General features: G+C 48.7%; 1 protein-coding gene across 1 annotated transcript in view; it reads right to left on the bottom strand.

The window, feature by feature from the left end:
- Nucleotides 1–19,051, bottom strand: part of ptprq (protein tyrosine phosphatase receptor type Q) — a 247,980-nt gene that overhangs the window by 214,904 nt on the left and 14,025 nt on the right. The window contains exons 3-6 of the mRNA XM_038781370.1: nucleotides 5,018–5,164; nucleotides 4,428–4,545; nucleotides 2,818–3,075; nucleotides 1,173–1,390 (exon numbers count right to left, since the gene is read on the bottom strand). Coding sequence (XP_038637298.1) covers nucleotides 1,173–1,390; nucleotides 2,818–3,075; nucleotides 4,428–4,545; nucleotides 5,018–5,164 — 741 coding nt within the window. The remainder of the gene's footprint in view (nucleotides 1–1,172; nucleotides 1,391–2,817; nucleotides 3,076–4,427; nucleotides 4,546–5,017; nucleotides 5,165–19,051) is intronic.

Raw genomic sequence — 19,051 nt, 5'->3', positions numbered from 1 at the left:
GAATGCCGACGGTGGTGGGATGAAGCCTTTAAATGGCCACATAAAAATAGGGGCTGGTTTAGCTCACTCGGCTAAATCGCTGGCTTTTAAAGCAGACCAAGCAGGCCAGCAGCAAGGTTCGATTCCCGTACCAGCCTCCCCGGACAGGCGCCGGAATGTGGTAACTAGGGGCTTTTCACAGTAACTTCATTGAAACCTACTCGTGACAATAAGCGATTTTCATTTTTCATTTCATTTCAAAATATCAAATGTTTATGGGAAATAAATTCTAACTGTGATCTATGGTCCTTGAGTTTTGCTTAGATCTGTGACTTGAAGCTTCTTGGACACAACCTCTGCTGAAACTGGTTCACTAACCAGAAAAAACCTCAAGTACGGCGGCGAGAACAAAAGTAAATGATCCTGATCAGCCTGCTTATTCCTCATCATGGGTCATTCCTCTCTTACCCTGAATTAAACTTTTCACAATTTTTAAATTGAAAGGAACAAAATGCAGGAGAAAGTTTGAAAAAAATAACAGACAGTATGCTGCAGAATTTATTTTCCAATTGGCCGCGTTTATTGGTCTTGATTATAAAGTAACTATTAGAAAAGTCCAAACTGATGGTGGCACAATGGTGCAGTAGTTAGCACTGCTGCCTCACGGCGTCGAGGACCCGGTTGCAATCCCGGCCCCGGGTCACTGTCCATGTGAAGTTTGCACATTCTCCCCATGTTTGCGTGGGTCTCACCCCCACAAACTCAAAGATGTGTAGGGTAGGTAAACTGACCACGCCCCTTAATTGGAAAAAGAATAATAGGGTACTCAAAATCTATTTTTTAAAAAACGTCAAAACTGATAAGTGAGATGGAACTATTGTAAAAAATAGACAGTTACTCCATTTAAAATATAGGAAGCGAAACCAGAATTACTTATCCCATCAAGGCAGCCAGCAATGTATCATAAACACTTTGAATAGCACGATCAAATAAAACATTCTACTGAGGTAAAACAGAATGGTTTTATAGTTTTGGCTCCTAGCTCAAGGCGCTGATAAAGATAAGTATGGATTCGCTGGCATCAGCAACTCCCTGCCGCCTTGCCCAAATGCCCATTTTTCTATGTGTGACCCTTTCAGCTTCATCACTGATGGTTTTCAAAATATTTGTGGAAGGGAAAATGTTCTTCTTACCTTAATGTCATTTAGACCAGTCCATAACATGCTGAGGTAATTGAGCGATCTCAGGTGTGAAGATATCAGCTTATGCTCTTCTTCGGTATTGATATCAATGAGGTGAGCTCTATTAACTGCTGACTCACAGGAATGTGATGCGTCTCGCCATCTTTTGTAATCTTTTCCAATCCAGTAGCAACTATAGAGTGATCCTATCCAGCCCGGAGGGCAAGATGCTACAAGTGTAATGACTGTGTTAATAACTCGTTAAACTCGAAAAGGTCCACATATGAAATTATACAAATTTGACCCATGTGTTGTGGAGGTAGTAGTAATGTGTTTTAATCTTTCATGGTTACCTAGGCTGGTTAATCATGCCAAACATGAGGTATACTCCTGTCAACCTAGCAAGGGCACAATTCACATTTATAAGTTAATGGTTATTTAGTGATTATCCTTCAGGGAGCCAGAATCAGGGAAAGAAAATATAAGATCTGAGATCAAATTGGCTTCAAAATCAGCACAACTCATGTTGGAAGATTGGAATTAGCAACGCTCTGTGGCAGACTCAGCTGTCTGGTCCTGAAGCAGAAATGTCCACAATACTCCACACTGATGACTAACCAGCTAACCTCATTATGGGCACTTGGAGAGATAGATCCATCAATGGAATTCTTTCCATTTGCCTCCAGATAACCTACAAACCAATGTTTTAACTGGTAGGGTGATCCTGGAAGCATACTTGCGCCCTGTAATACGAGCTGCACAGTTGTAGCTAATTCAGCCTTTGTTGTACCCCTGTGCCCATTTATAAACCCTTAAACCTTCCCCTCAATTCAGGATTGAAGTGACTCCAAGAAATTGTTCACTTCAATTTAGACAAACAGAGGCTCCAGCCATATTGATTTCTCAGTAACTTTGGTGACTTTTAAACATGGCCATGTTGAGAATCCTGTCTGACCCAAAAAGAAAATGTAACTTGCCACGCCAGCTGATATTTTCATACAGTAAAATTCCGAATGAACATACATCTCAGCAGCAAACAAAAGTCCCTTTTTACCAAATGATTTCAATGAAATATCGCCTAATTAACAAAATATCAATAAACCTGAAGAGTAAAAACTGCTCCAAGGGTTCATAAGTATTGTAAGTCTATCTCTAAGAACAGGTTACTATTAAATAAGAGGATATATTTTTAAATTTAACTTTACATCAATAGCATATAAAGTGACCCAAACACTGATTGGTTAGAGTGAACCATATATTATCTGCTGTTCATATCAATTAGTATTCTGCCATTACAAAGAACAAAAAAACAAAGAAAAACTACAGCACAGGAACAGACCCTTCGGCCCTCCAAGCCTGCGCTGATCCAGATTACAATGATTAGAGATGAAAGTTTGCATGAAAAAAATCCTCTAATGATTCCTCTGAGGAGTAACAATTTTTTCTTGTGTAGAGCCACGCAGAAGGCTTACTTTCAAAATGGTCACTTGTGAAACTCTTATCACAACTGCTGTGTTGAGAGATTTATATACCACTTCAATTTTTAGTTCACATACGAAAGCATTTCTCAGAGAATGTTCTGTTTTCAAAATATTCAGAACAATTAACCTGTTACAAATGCAGAAAATTAGATTATACATGCATAGCTTGTTCATACCTGTTTCAATGATAATGTAAAATACTTGTGTCAAAGATAGCCCTGCTTGATATAGTTGTTTGAATTCCAAAGAGAAGTTATACAGAGATCCAGGCTTTAATTGATTCCATACGTAATTATTTGCAATTGGCGGCATGGTGTATGAAGTGAAATTAAGGGTTATCGTGGTAATATATTTTCCAGTCCCAAACTCACTCCAATTAAATGAAGCAGTAGTTGTTGAAACATTTGTTTTAATGGCAGTTTCCTCAAGCAAACCTGGCAGAAATAGTAAATGTTAACATTTCTCTCATCATATAATTGGTAAACGTCAAATTTATGTGTTTTCTAACCTTTCTCAACTTAAAATTACACCACCAAACAATCTTGAACCATATGTAATTGTGTTTCTGTTTCATTTTTCTCCTGTAGTTTTCAATATATTAACATTGTGAACTGTTGTGTGTACCACTGAAACTTACAGAATTCAGAATGAAAAAACATTCTATTTTGTAATTAAAAAATGACACTGCATTAATGTTCAGCATTTATAATAGAACGTGATCAGTTAGTTCACATTAAACTAACTACTTTGAAGTGCAGTAACTGTTGTTAAATAGGCAAACTAAATGTTTCTGAACAACAATGAGATGCAAACCAATTAATCAGCTTCAAGTGATGTTGGTTCAGGGCAGATTGCTGGTAAAACAGGGTAAAACTCCAAGATTTTTGCCAAAAAAGTGTTGTGGAATGTTTTAACATTCGTGTGAAAAACAAGAATAGGCAAGTGGTGTTTTGTTTAATTCTCATCCAAAGTACGGTGCCCTTTGACATTGTAACACCCCCCCCCCCCCCCCCCCCCCCCCCCGAGTGTCAGCTTAAATCATCGTACTTTGCAACAGGATTAAACCCCAATATCACCTCTCAAAGTATGAGTTCAGTTAAATCTTCATGAGTTCAAGGCACAGAGAATCCTTCCTTCAGATACGAGACGGATTGAATCTCTGGAAGGAAGAGCTAAATGCAATTTCTCCTTCAATCCTTGCTTATAGTCAGATGGCTGTGTTGTGAGGGGCGGGATTCTCCCGTACCCGACGGGGCAGGGGGTCCCGGCGGAACGGAGTGGCGTGAACCACTCCGGCGTCGGCCCGCCCCAAAGGTGCAGAATCCTCCGCCTCCAGGGGCTAGGCCGGAGCCAGAGTGGTTTGCGCCCCGCCGGCTGGCGTGGAAGGCCTTTGGCGCCATGCCAGCCGGGGCCGAAGGAACTCCGCCGGCTGGCGCGGGTCCGCACGTACGCGGGAGCGTCGACGGCTGCTGACGGCAAGGTTCCACCAACATTGCTTTGAGTTATTACCAGAACCATGGGAGAGAAACAGCCAAGCTCAGAAACTCATCAGTGGAGTAAAATCAAACCTCTATTCTCCCACTGCCATGCCACAAGAGGTTTAATAATCTAACCACAGTGCCATCATATGAGCCTCATTTTAGATTCTTAAAATCATAAAATTTGCATTAGTGCTATCGGGAAAACACTCAAAGACTAAATATATTTTGCTGCTTTCCTTCTTCTCATCCCAACATGACTACCTGACTGCAACTTGTATTAGCATATTTAGCAAGCTAGTACTTACGTGTACTGAATGATTTGTTGTCTAAGATTTTTCCATTTAGCATTGATTTTATGGCAAAATAATAGTTTATATTTTCCTGAAGGTCATCGAGGATGATACTTGACCCTTCAGCTGACTTCTGAATACAGAAGGAAAACTGCACAATGATTATTATTTCTCGAGCAAGGTCCAAGATTATGCACAGCAAAAAAACTTTATTTGATTACGTGTAAGGAACAATATCTTCAATTCACCCAAACTATATTTGGAATACTCCTTAATATACTGAAAGCTCTACAACTTTGTAGACACAATGCTTGATCTTACTTAATGCCTTTTTTCCATTCAGGCTGATACAGATTTTCCACGTGATCACTTACAACATAAAATAAGGTAAATGAATGCATGTTAGAAGTATTTATATTTATCTTCCAGTTTTAATGACTGGCTTTCTCAAATGTGCCTTAATATATGATTCAATGCAATTTTCAGGTCTTATCATCAATAATAACTGGCTCTCCAAATCTGAAGTGTTACACTTCGCAGTGTATAAGCACCCTTGTTTAATCTGTCAAAATGGTTAACAAGACAAGATTTAGCTATGATCTCACCACAAAGCTGGAAAATAATGGTGACAATGTGCCATATGTGATCAAGTAACAGTCTGCTTGCACTTCATGAGGAAAATGATTCCACTCGATCAGAACTTTAATTGCGGATCTGTTCATGGCTAATTGGCAATCCAAACAGTCTGTGAACTGGAAAATATATATTAGTTGGCTGTTATATAAGTGCTATTATACATGAAACAAAACGTTAGAGTGCAATTATAACAAATAATTAGGAAGGTTAATTGAATGCTGGCTTTTATTGCAAAGGCGATCAGAGTATAAAAGTACAGAAGAGTTGCTACAAATGTACAGGGCATTGGTGAGAGCACGCCTGGAATACGGTGTACAATTTTGGTCTCCATTCTTAGGGCATTGGAAGCACTTCAGATGGTTCACTAAGCTTATTCTTGGGGTGAAAGGCCTGCCTTACCAGGGAACCTTGAGTAGATGGAGCCTATACTCATTGGAGTTTAGAAGAATTAAAAGTGATATTACTGAACCAAAAAATATCCTGAGGGGATTGACAGGATAGACTCTAAGAGGTTGGACCAGATTCTCCGATTCTGAGATTAAGTGTGGTGGATCTGTGGAGTTTTTTACGTGGAAAAAAAATCAGTGGCGCCCCCTTACTGCGACCAGTGAGGGGATAGCAGCCGTTCTGTGTAAAACGTCCGGCCTTCACAAAATAAACAGCTGGAGAATGGCCGGGTCCATGGCCGCCCATTTGGACGGTGATGACCTGCAGCGGTCGCGCCATAAAACATGGTGCCGGCCATGCGCGGACCCGACCTGCCAGATAGTGCCCCCCTCTGGCTACCCGCTAGCCACCTCCCATCAGTCCCCCAACCCTTGTGAAAGCCCCCCTGGCCAGCAGCAGAGCTCCCACCCGGCTGGGTGACGCTGGACCGGCTGAGACCAGAATTGAACCGCGCCGTCATGAACTCGGCCCGTTGGGCGCCAGAGCATCGGGGGGAGGGCTTTCAGGTGACGCGCTGAGGCCGCCCCACTGGTGTGCGGCATGCGCTGTGATGACGCTGTTTCCGGGGGGGGGAGGAGTATACAAAACCTGCGTCAAACAGGCGCCAGCCCGATTTCGGCGTAAAAAGGGATTCTCTGCCCGATCGCCAATTACGAAATTGGCATTGGGGAACGGAGAATCCGGCCCTTGTTTCCTCTTCTGAGAATATCTAGAACAAGGGAGCACGGATTAAAAGGTGAAGTTGAGGAGAAATTTCCACCAGCAGCAATAGAGTCTGAGCCGAGTTAAACAGTTATTTGATTGACAAGAGGCAGGAAAGTGGAATTAAAGCCACAGATGAACTGTGATGTTATTTAATGGTGGAGCAGGTTCGATGGGCCAAATGGTCTACACCTGTTTCTTATGTATCAAATCTTATGATGGCACAGTTTTAGAAAGAATATTATCCAGCCAGCATCACAACATTTAGATTAAGTAGTTTCCTTCATGAAATGAAAAGAAAAATCTTGCGCCTATACCGTACCTTTCACAGCCTTAGGATGCTGCAAAGCACTTAGACAAATGAAGAACGTTTGAAGTGCACAACCACTTGAAATCAATTTTTACCAGACTGGGTCCCACAAACAGCAATGAGATACATGACCAGGCAATGTCTTAGTGGTCCTGAGTGAGGCATAAATAAGGTCTTAACTGGCATTTGAACCTCCAACCGTCTGACTCAGGAATATTACTATTGAGCTAAGGCTGAGGCCCATAATTAACCATTCCAGGACAGTCCACCACTTCAGCTTGCTGACTATAGTGGCCATTTCTTAATGACTTAATTTGGCAGCAAAGTTGATAATTTCTCTCCATTGTAGGAAACTCAGTTGCATTTTATCTACAATTCAAGAAGAAATATGCTGTGTGAAGTTTAATTTTTGAACAGCACTGTAGTTACTTTCTAAGACATTTTGAGGAAACATTATAAAAGGAAAGCAATATATTTTAAACTCAGTACGTGCAACTGGTAACTAATATCCACACAAAAAAATGACAAGCAAACAACACTAACACAACTGATTAACTCAAATTTCTCTTGATCCCTCCCTTCTCCTGACCTGTTCTCCTGACAGCTAAGAGTGGGATTTTCCCCTCATTGCCCTAAGTGAGGTGGCAGGCATGAAAAAGCCGCTTTACCCGCCAGCCACAATGCCAGGTTTTCGCACCGTATCGTCTGTTTCCCGTCACATTAGTAATGCACGCACGGGAAACTTGTCAGATCACAGGCAGGTGGCTTCAGCGATTCACCCTCCACACCACTTCCTCACTCCAGGCGCCATATTGGAACGGCACCCATGCACAGCCTTTTTACTGCCTGCAGCCCAGGACTGCTCCATGGAAGACATGGCTCCCGAAAGGCAGGAACATGCAGCTCCGATATTCAATGAAGCCTCATTGGAACTCCTGCTGGCTGTGGACAAAGGCCAGCGGCGATGTCCTCTACCCCCATCATGACTAGAGGAGTTCCTCATTGCTCCAGTTTGGCAGGAGGTGGTCAGTACAGCTTGGAGACCAGCCACCCAGTGCAGAAAGAAGATGAATGATCCCACCTGTGCCACCAGGACAAGGTAAGGTAAAGTCGCCATAGTCCCAGATGACCGCTTTCCTCTTTGAGGGGGTGAGCTGACTGGTGGTGATTTAACCTGGGGATCAGCACACCTCAGGCTCACTCCCTCAGACACACACCTTCACATCTCCATCTAGGCTCACCTCCCCTGGAGTTTACATCCCCACCTCTTCCATCTCCACTCACACATCACCCATACATGCCTGGCATCCTTATCATCTGCCCTGGCATTTATCCTGCTGACACTTTCCACCTGTCTTTTGCAGGACAGGCTTGCAGACATCCCCAGGTTGGGGGGGGGGGGGGGGGGGGGGGGCAGCACCCCAGGGCCATCCACCCTGCGCCAGGAGTGCCCAACCCAACCCAATTCCCCCTTCCTGTGTGTGGTAGTCTGGTTAGAGGTATTATAGTACCTAGTAATGCTGGAACACCATTGGTGGATAATGCATGTTGTCTATTGGTCGAGACTGCATGGTAGCTCCGCCCTGCAAGGCAGGGTATAAGAGCCTGTGCTGCCCCAGCAGCTTCCTTTCTGTACCTGAGCTTCTGGGGGAAACATCTAGCTTATTAAAGCCTTCAGTTGTACTACAACCTCGCTATAGTAGTCATTGATTGTGCATCAATTTAATAAAGTAGCTTTAAAGAATGGAGCTCCGAATCAAGCCGGAGTGTCTGCAACTCAGCCCCCACGCAGTAAACTCGGCGGAGACTTTCAAGCACTGGCTAGCGTGCTTCAACGGCTACATCAGAATGGCGGAAAACACACCCACAAGAGAACAGAAACTGCAGATCCTGCACTCGAGGGTGAGCCCAGAAGTCTACACACTCATCGAGGACGCGGACGACTGCGATGCCGCGATGGAGTTGCTGAAAGGGCATTACATTCACGCTGTGAATCAGGTCTACGCCCGGCATCTACTAGCAACGAGGCGACAAATTCCTGGTGAGTCACTAGAAGAATTCTACCGTGCGCTCCTAGTGTTGGGGAGAAACTGCAGCTGCTCGCAAGTTTCAGCAAACGGCCACACTGAACTGTTAATTCGGGGCGCTTCATTGCGGGTATGCTGTCTTCTCAAATCCGCCAGCGTTTGCTGGACAAAGAAACTCTAGGCCTCATGGAGGCACGGGCTCTTGCCAGCTCCCTGGATGTGGCCTCTCGAAACGCCCGCGCCTACACCCCCGACTGTGCGGCAGCCCCCTGGGCAGTGTGGAACCCCTCTGCGGCCGACTCCGAGGCGATGCCCCACACTCCCCCTCAATCTTGCGCTGCAAGACAGCCCAGCAACCCCTGGGGGCCCAGTTGCTATTTTTGCGGGCAAGCCAAACACCCCCGACAGCGCTGACAAGCCCGTTCGTCCACCTGTAAAGGGTGCGGCAAAAAGGGCCATTTTGTGGCGATATGCCAGGCCCGGGCGGTCGCTGCAGTCTCCGGAAGCGAATGCGGACCACCACTACAACCCCCTCCATGGGCCCCATGCGGCTAGCGAACGCCACCACCTTCCTCCTCCAGGGCCACGTGTGGCCTCCGGGCACCACCATCTTGTTCCGCGGACGCCACATGCGATGGATGGGCACCGGCATTTTGTGCACCCACAGCCACATGCGACCAGTGGGAGCCGCCATCTTCGATGGACTCCCAGGACCTCAGTGCAGATGACCACACACTGCCCGACGAGAACACCCAGCTGCTGCCAAGATTAGCCTCGGTGACCCTGGACCAGTCTCGGCCTCGAACACTCTCAACTACTACTACAACGGTGCTAATCAACGGACATGAGACATCCTGCTTAATCGACTCTGGGAGCACAGATAGCTTCATACACTCCGACACAGTAAGGCGCTGTTCTCTCCCCATCCACCCTGTTAATCAAAAAATCTCCCTGACCTCCAGTTCCCACTCAGTAGAGATAAAGGGGTTCTGTGTAGCAAATCTCACGGTCCAGGGAAGGGAGTTCAAAAATTACCGGCTCTACCTCCTTCCCCACCTCTGCGCAGCCATACTCCTAGGGTTAGACTTCCAGTGCAACCTCCAAAGTCTAGCTTTCAAATTCGGCGGCCCTATACCCCCCCTCACTGTCTGCAGCCTCGCGAGCCTCAAGGTCGATCCGCGTTCCCTGTTTGCGAACCTCACCCCGGATTGCAAACCCGTGGCCACCAGGAGCAGACAGTACAGTGTCCAGGATTGGATCTTTATTAGGTCAGAGGTTCAACGGCTACTGAGGGAAGGAGTCGTTGAAGCTAGCAACAGTCCCTGGAGAGCTCAAGTAGTGGTGGTAAAGACCGTGGAGAAGAATAGGATGGTCATCGACTACAGTCAGACCATCAACAGGTTTATGCAGCTGGACGCGTACCCTCTCCCTCGCATATCCGACCTGGTAAACAGGATCGCGCAATACAAGATCTTCTCCACGGTGGACCTTAAATCCGCCTACCACCAGCTCCCCATCCGCACGAGTGACCACAAGTACACTGCCTTCGAGGCAGTTGGGTGGCTTTACCACTTTTTAAGCGGTCCTTTTGGTGTCACTAATGGGGTCTCGGTCTTCCAGCGAGAGATGGACCGAATGGTTGACCGATACAGTTTACGGGCAACATTCCCGTGTCTCAATAATATCACCATCTGCGGCCACGACCAGCAGGACCACATCAACCTCCTAAAATTCCTCCAGCCCGCGAAAATCCTTAACCTTACGCATAACGAGGATAAATGCGTGTTTAGCACCGACCTCCTAGCCATCCTCGGCTACGTAGTGCAAAATGGAGTTATAGGCCCCGACCCGGAACGCATGCGCCCCCTTATGGAGTTTCCCCTCCCTCACTGCTCCAAGGCCCTGAAGCGCTGCCCAGTTTTTTTTTTTACTACGCCCAGGGGTCCCCAACTATGCAGACAAGGCCCGTCCTCTGATCCAATCAACAGTTTTTCCCCTGTCGATAGAGGCCTGCCAAGCCTTCAGCCGCATCAAAGCAGATATTGCAAAGGTCACGATGCACGCCATCAATGAGCCCCTCCTCTTCCAGGTCGAGAGCGACGCCTCCGACATAGCTCTGGCAGCCACCCTCAACCAAGCGGGCAGACCCATGGCCTTCTTCTCACGTACCCTCCATGCTTCCGAAATCCGCCACTCCTCAGTCGAAATGGAGGCTCAAGCCATAGTAGAAGCTGTGCGACATTGGAGGCATTACCTGGCCGGCAGGAGATTCACTCTCCTCACTGACCAACGGTCGGTCGCCTTTATGTTGGATAATGCACAGCAGGGCAAGATAAAGTACGATAAGATCTTGCGGTGGAGGATCGAACTCTCCACCTATAACTACGAGATCTTGTATCGTCCCGGGAAGCTAAACGAGCCACCTGATGCCCTGTCCCGCAGCACATGTGCCAACGCACAAGTGGACCGCCTCCGAGCCCTCCACTAGGACCTCTGCCACCCGGGGGTCACTCGCTTCTTCCATTTTGTCAAGGCCCGCAACCTGCCCTACTCCATCGAGGTCAGGACCGCCACCAGGAACTGCAAACTCTGCGCGGAGTACAAGCCACACTTCTACCGGCCAGAGAAAGCGCACCAGATAAAGGCTTCCCGTCCCTTTGAACGCCTCAGCATGGACTTCAAAGGTCCCCTCCCATCCACCGACCGCAACATGTGCTTCCTGAACGTGATTGATGAGTACTCCCGATTCCCATTCGCCATCACCTGCCCCGACATGACCGCAACCACTGTCATCAAAGCCCTCCATAGCATCTTTACACTGTTCGGGTTCCCCGCTTACATACATAGTGATAGGGGGTCCTCCTTTATGAGCGACGAACTGCGCCGATTCCTGCTCAGCAAGGGCATTGCCTCCAGCAGGACGACCAGTTACAACCCCCGGGTAACGGACAGGTAGAGAGGGAGAACGGAACGGTCTGGAAGACCGTCCTACTGGCCCTGCGGTCTGAAATCTCCCAGTCTCCCGCTGGCAGGAAGTCCTCCCGGATGCCCTCCATTCCATCTGGTCCCTGCTCTGCACTACGACCAACCAAACACCTCAAGAACATCTCCTGGTTTTCCCCAGGAGGTCCTCCACTGGGACCTCGCTCCGACCTGGCTGGCAGCCCCCGGACCCATCCTGCTCCGAAAACACGTGCGGGTGCACAAGTCGGACCCTTTGGTCGGGAGGGTCCATCTTCTCCACGCTAACCCCCAGCACGCCTACGTGGCATACCCCGACGGCCGACAAGACACGGTCTCCCTACGAGACCTGGCGCCCGCCGGATCTTCGTGCACACCCCGCCACCAGTCCCACCCAACATCCCACCGGGGCACCTTACAGCTGCCCCCTTCCCAGGAGGATCAGTTCTTCCGCCGGCCCCGTCCAGGCCCCCCCTCCCACCGCCGCACCCTGCAGACGCTCCCTTCTCAGGTCAATCAGCTTCCCCATCAGCGCCGTCTCGGGGTGTTGAAGCAGCCACAGAGATCGAAACCACGCTCCCGGAGTCCCAGATGCCCGAACCTCCACCGGCGTCACCACCAAAGCTTTGACGATCACAGAAGACGACCAGGGCCCCCGATCGACTGATTGCTTCACTGTAACACGTATATAGTTATTGTGAAATTGTAAAATTGTTAAATATTTTGTAAATAGTTATGATTATAAGTCAAAACGCTGTACGGAGGCATTACGGTACCTCCATAACCATAAATCCTACCATGTTACAAAGTTGTAATACCAAGCCACCACCCCCGCCGGACTCTTTTTTAACAGGGGGTGAATGTGGTAGTCTGGTTAGAGGTATTACGGTACCTAGTAATGCTGGAACACCATTGGTGGATAATGCATGTTGTCTACTGGTCGAGACTGTATGGTAGCTCCGCCCTGCAAGGGGGGGTATAAGAGCCTGTGCTGCCCCAGCAGCTTCCTTTCTGTACCTGAGCTGCTGGGGCAAACATCTAGCTTATTAAAGCCTTCAGTTGTACTACAACTCGCTTTAGTAGTCATAGATCGTGCATCATTGTGACCCGTCACTTCCAGTTCCAAAGGCTGAGTAGGGTGCACCTGCCCCACAGCAGGGCACCCAAAGCAAGCTGGGGCCCTCCAGGTCTGAGCCCTCCAAAAGACCCCTGCCAAAGTCATCACAAACAACAGGGGGTAGCAGTCAGCAGGCTGCCTCCACGTCAGCGGTGAATGCACCCAGACAATCGAGGTTGGGTTTTCCATTCTCACAGAGATGAAGACGGCAAAGAGAAACTGGTTGAAGTCTGCACCTAATATGCGCATTGCCCTCTCCTCCTGTGAACCTGGTTGGAGTGAAATCATGAGGACCAAGCAGGCTCCCTTTTCGCAATAAAGGTAAATGAATGTGGCGAAGGTCGCAAAGGTCGGTCAGCATGGGTCCTGAAGTCTGGCCGACCGCACTGCACATGCGCCATGCGCATGGAACGCGCTGACGTCAGGGTCATGACGTGTCCAAATTGTGGCTCCGCCCATTTAAAGCGGCAATGCCCAGCCAAAGGAAGGCGATGTCTACAGTGTGGAAATCCTGGGCATTACGCAGCCTTATGCAGGTGGGCTCCACCGATCAACAGCCAGCGATCCCAGCTGCAGCAGAGACGGACCCGCTGCGTACAACAAGGCATGCAGGATTCAGATCTCGACAGCCCAACGGACCCCGATGCTGACTGCCTTGAGTCTCCATACTGGGTGGGCATAATCACCACGCGCGAGTTGGCCTCCACCGTGCCTGCAAACCGCCTTTCAATCCTGACGACGAGTAGTGTGCTGTCATCACAGTTAACCAGTCTAGCATCCGATTTAAATTGGGCACTGGCGTATTTGCAAACCTCATATCACAGTCGGATCTCGACAGCATCCGAGACCAACCTAGCATTCTTCCACCAGCCTGCCAGCTCCTTGACTACAATGGCAATGCCATTGCTGCCAGTGGATCGTGTCAGCTAGGTGTATCTCACAAGGCAATCAAAGTGATGTTACGATTCGAGATTGTCCGGCCTGACAAGGCATCCCTGCTCGGTGCTCGCGCATGCAAACTCCTAAATCTGGTCCAGCGCTTCCATGCCATGGCCTTGACACCGGCGACTGCCTCGCCCAATGTAAATCTCGAGGCTGAGATAGACGACATTCTCACTCAAAGGCAGTGTTTGATGGAATGGGCGCACTCCCATATCATTACAAGATATTGCTCAAACTGAATGCTATCCCAGTCATCCATGCACCGCGCCGGGTGCCGGCTCCTCTCAAGGATCGCCTGAAAATGCAGCTACGAGAGCTCCAAGACCAGGGCATCATCTCAAAGGTCACGGAACCAACAGACTGGGTCAGCTCCATGGACTGCGTCAAGATGCCCTCTGGTGAACTCCGCATTTGCATTGATACCAAAGACCTGAATCGCAACATCATGCGCGAGCACGACCTGATCCCAAAGCGTGAAGAGTTAGTCTGTGAGATGGTTCATGCCAAATTCTTTACCAAGCTGGACGCCTCCCGTGGGTTCTGGTAGATACAGCTGGACAAGTCCAGTCGGAAGCTGTGCACGTTTAACACTCCGTTCGGCAGGTATTGCTACAACCGCATGCCTTTTGGTATCATATCAGCATCCGAAATATTTAATCGCATAATGGAGCAAATGATGGAGGGCATTGAGGGGGTGAGTCTATGTTGACGACGTGATCATCTGGTCCACGATGCCCGAGGATCACATCGCTCGTCTCAAATAAGTTTTCCAGAGAAAACGGCCTCCAGCTCAACCGGGCCAAATGCTCATTTGGTAGGTCCACTATCAAGTTTCTGGGTGACCACATTTCACAGCAGGGTGTGCAACCTGACGCTGACAAGGTGCTGGCAATCAATGCCATGAAGACCCCAGAGGACAAAAAGGCGGTCCTCCGTTTCCTCAGGATGGTGAATTTTCTCGGGAAATTCATTCCCAACATGGCATCCCACACCACAACCCTCCGGCATCTTGTAAAAAAGTCGACAGTGTTCCAGTGGCTTCCCGCACATCAAGCGGAGTTAGCTTGAGCTGAAAACAAAGCTCGCCACAGCCCCAGTACTGGCATTCTTTGACCCAACCAAGGATACCAAGATATCCACAGACGCAAGCCAGGACGGCATTGGGGCGGTGCTCCTCCAGCGAGACAACTCCTCGTCCTGGGATCCAGTGGCATACCCCTCCAGGGCCATGACTCCGACCAAACAACGGTATGCCCAGATCGAAAAGGAGTGCTTGGGTCTCCTGACAGGAATAGTCAAGTTTCATGACTACGTATACGGCCTGCCAACATTCACGGTGGAAACAGACCACAGGCCTTTAGTCCACATAATCCAAAAGGATTTAACTGATATGACAACTCGGCTGCAGCGAATTCTTCTTCATCTCCGCCGATATAACTTTGAACTCATCTACACACCGGGTAAGGAGCTGATCGTCGCGGATGCCCTATCCCGATCCGTCACCACGCCGTGTGAACAGGGCGACTTCATTCGCCATATTGAAGCATGGGTGCAGCTGTGTGCCAGCAACCTCCCAGCCACTGATGAACGAGGTACACAAATACGCGAAGAAACTGCCAAAGATCCCCTACTGCAGCGCGTAATGAAGCACCTCGCCCATGGCTGGCAAAAGGGGCAGTGCCCCCAATTTTTCAACGTTGAGGATGAGCTGACGGTTGTTGAGGGAATCCTTCGTAAACTAGATAGAATCGTCATTCCCCAAAGCATGCAAAACATGGTGCTCAGACAGATCCATGTGGGTCACCTGGGGGGTGAAGAAATGTCAACACAGAGCTTGGCAGGCAGTTTACTGGCCTGGCATCAGCCAGGACATTGCCAACACAGTCCTCAACTGCACAACATGTCAGAAGTTTCAACCAGCTCAGCCTAATGAAACGCTGCAACAGCACGAGATTGTGACCTCTCCGTGGTCCAAGGTGGGGATAGACCTCTTTCGCGTCAATGGGCGTGATTAAGTGCTCCTGGTCGACTACTTCTCCAGCTACCTGGAAGTGGTGAAACTGTCGGACCTCACGTCAAAGTCCGTCATCAAAGCCTGCAAAGAGACTTTTGCCAGGCATGGGATGCCACTCAAGGTAATGAGTGACAACGGTCCATGTTTCTACATTGCACGATCCGACTTTGCACGATCCTACCACTTTAGTCACATCACATCCAGTCCCCAATACCTGCAATCAAACGGGAAGGCCGAGAAGGGGGTCCATATTGTCAAGCGGTTGCTGTGCAAGGCTGCAGACGCAGCCTCGGATTTCAACCTGGCGCTATTGGCATACAGGACAACCCCTCTGTCGACTGGTTTGTCTACGGCTCAGTTGCTCATGAACCGCAACCTGAGGACAACTGTTCCAGCCATCCATGTTCCAGACCTTGACCACCTCACGGTGCTGCAGAAGGTGCAGCGATCCAGGGACCAGCAAAAGATCACGTATGATGTTCATGCCACAGATCTGCCTGTGCTGGCTCCAGACGATGTTGTTCGCGTTCAGCTGCCTGAGGGAGATTGGTCAGCCCCAGCTGTTGTCGTCAGACAGGCTGCTCCCAGGTCTTTTGTTGTCCAAATGGCTGATGGCTCCATTTTACGGAGCAACAGGAGGGCGCAGCGTAACGTTCCCTGCCCATCACCCGACCGCACTTCTCCGCAAGTCATCATGCCTCCTCCGGACATCTTGCACCACGAGGCCACCGATCTGGCAGCGATCCCACCTATCCACAAGGTCACCGTGATGGCAGCCATCCCGCCCGTCCAGGTGCCGGCGTCCCCCCCCCCCCTCCACCTCTGCGGCGATCGACGAGAATTCGTCACCCACTACAAAGACTGAATCTATAGACTTAAATCTTGTAAATTTTGTTCAGTTTGCTCTGTATATGCAAGATAGACGCCTTCCCATGTACATAGTTCATTCATTCCCCACTTGTACATAGTTATGCATGCATATACAGCCACGTTCCAAAATTTATTTTAAAAGGGGGAGATGTCATAATATCCACTCATGTATATCATGAGATGCAGACAGGCAGTGATTGACACACAGGATAACCAATGAACACACATGACACAGAACAACCAATCACCAGATAGGACACCACCACGATAAAGCCCACAAGACATTAAGGCTCTGGCTCTCTCACAGGACACGGCAAGGGAGATAGTCGCAGTTCACAGGCCAATGAGCATCATCACCATGTGATAGAGAGCTCGTCTGGTCAAGCCAGTAGGACGTATCAGTTAGGTTAAAAGAGTGTCAACCCACTGCAGATTATGTACAGAAATCAACAGGTTCAATAAAACAGTGTTGGACCATCTCCTGTGTCGGAAATCTGTTTCTCGTTTTACTGCATCCAGTTGCAGTCGATGTTAGACCAACACAGATAACACATCACCTGAAGAATGTGGAAATGTGAGTCACCAGGTCTCTGGGCATGCGCAGCCGTTGGCAACACTCATCTCTCGCTCATTTGCAGGTAAGACATGCAAGTTCTGTATTCCCTCAGTGTGCCGACCCACAATGTTTGTGCAAGCCACATCCTTTGTGTCCAGACGAGGCCCCAGTGTTCCTTGGCCATGAGGGCTTTGCTCTTCCCTCTGGTTGAGCCTGGTTGAGCCTCCATTGCAATCTTCTCTTTCTTCACTCCTGACTGCGTGTGATTATGTAAGCAGTAAAATATATACAGGCTCCACCTTCCTGATAGTCTCCTCTCTACAGCACCAATGAGAAACAGACAGAAGACAGCATTATATGGTATAAGAGTCAGCGTTAATCTCCAACGGTCCTCTTGCTGTCAACGGCCCATCAGTGAATGTGTGTTCAAGGGCTTTTTTCCAGTGTCAGCTACACCTTGAAATGTGATCCAAGGTGCTCACCCACCACCTCCTTTACATGGCCAGCTGCTATGAGGTTGCTTTGGCCAGAAGCTTGAATATACTGCTTTCAGTCCAGATGTTGGAATCCTCATAGACTGCACTCTAATACTACACTCTTGGAAATAAACATGAGGGCAAATGTTTTGTCAGGAAATTAGATAATTTGAAGGGGGGCCTGAGTCTTGTCTTTTGTGAATCAGTCAGCACCACAATTCTAACACGCATCTGAAGCTTGTCCAGTCATTCACTTGCTCTGGAGCTTGTCATTACTGTGGAGAATTTCCACACTGCGAACAAGGGATTAATACAAGGAGGTCAGTTAGTGCTGCTTTGCGGAATTAATCTCGCATGAATGTGCACCATTGCTTCACTTTACTGATTCCCTGCATTGTCATTGAAAGGCTCCTGACATGTGTCAGCTGTGCATCCCTCCTGATTTGGGAATGCAGAGTTCAGTTGGGTGCCCCTTTAATCACTCCTCCCCCCCTCCCCAGTACCTGCTGCTTCCCTCCAATCCATCTGTAGTGCCCTCCCCAGCAGAGCTTCTCCTCATTTTAACGTCGTAACGCATCATTGCTGGAGGTTGGAGAAAGGTGTTGCTAAACTCTCACTGCCGGGCCAGCTTGGGATCCTCCCTGTGCGACTGTGGAAACCCCTCACATCATCCTCGAGGGGCTGAATGTTCAGGTTCCCCTCCCTCACAGACCTCTCAATTCACCCCCCCCCCCCCCCCCTCCCACCCCCGCCACATATTCCTTGATCCCACTGTGATTGTGGCAGGTATCCATTGGCCAGCCTCTGAAAGTTTTGAGGTGAGTGTCCATATGGACCTTACCCCTTCCCATATTGAGGCCACTTGCACATTTAAACAATTAGCACCCCCCCCCCCACCGCAGCACACCTTCAGATACCCCATAATGCAGGTTCCCAACTACAGCCTGCAGACCCCTCCCCCTCCCCAGCAAACCAGTATGATACCAAAAGCTCCCTGCACCAAGGCGCATGGTGTTACGACAAAGCTCTGTGTACACCATGCTGCGCACAACTGAGACTGGTCTGACATGCCTCCCCCTGCGTGGACTGGGACAAGGACAGTCTTTGCAAACTGAATAATGTCAACCGAATGCTTCTTCATGCAGCGATCCTCCCATTCTGGTTTACGCCAATCTGTAAAATACTCTCTCCCCATCCTGAGAATGCTAGCCTACCACAACTTCCACACAGTCATGTGTCTGAGAGCAACCTTCCCCACTCGGTAGGTTGGAGAGAGGTGATGCAAAACTGCAGTCACTAGTGGAGTGCTAGGAGCCCAGCTTTCACAATATATATTAATGATTTAGATGAGGGAACAAAATGTCATATCTCCAAATTTGCAGATGACTCCAAGTTGGGGGGGGGGGGGGGGGTGAGCTGTGAGGAGGATGCAGAGATCCTTCAATGTGATTTGGACAAGTTGAGTGAGTGTGCAAATGAATGGCAGATGCAGTATAATTTGGATAAATGAGAGGTTATCCATTTTGGTGGCAAAATCAAGAAGGCAGACTATTATCTGATTAAGAGAGGGGAACGTGCAAC

Source organism: Scyliorhinus canicula, chromosome 20 (genome assembly GCF_902713615.1).
Source record: "Scyliorhinus canicula chromosome 20, sScyCan1.1, whole genome shotgun sequence".
In the NCBI taxonomy this organism is placed as follows: domain Eukaryota; kingdom Metazoa; phylum Chordata; class Chondrichthyes; order Carcharhiniformes; family Scyliorhinidae; genus Scyliorhinus; species Scyliorhinus canicula.
Note: the sequence above shows the minus strand (reverse complement) of the source record. Positions and strands in the feature narration are given on the sequence as shown.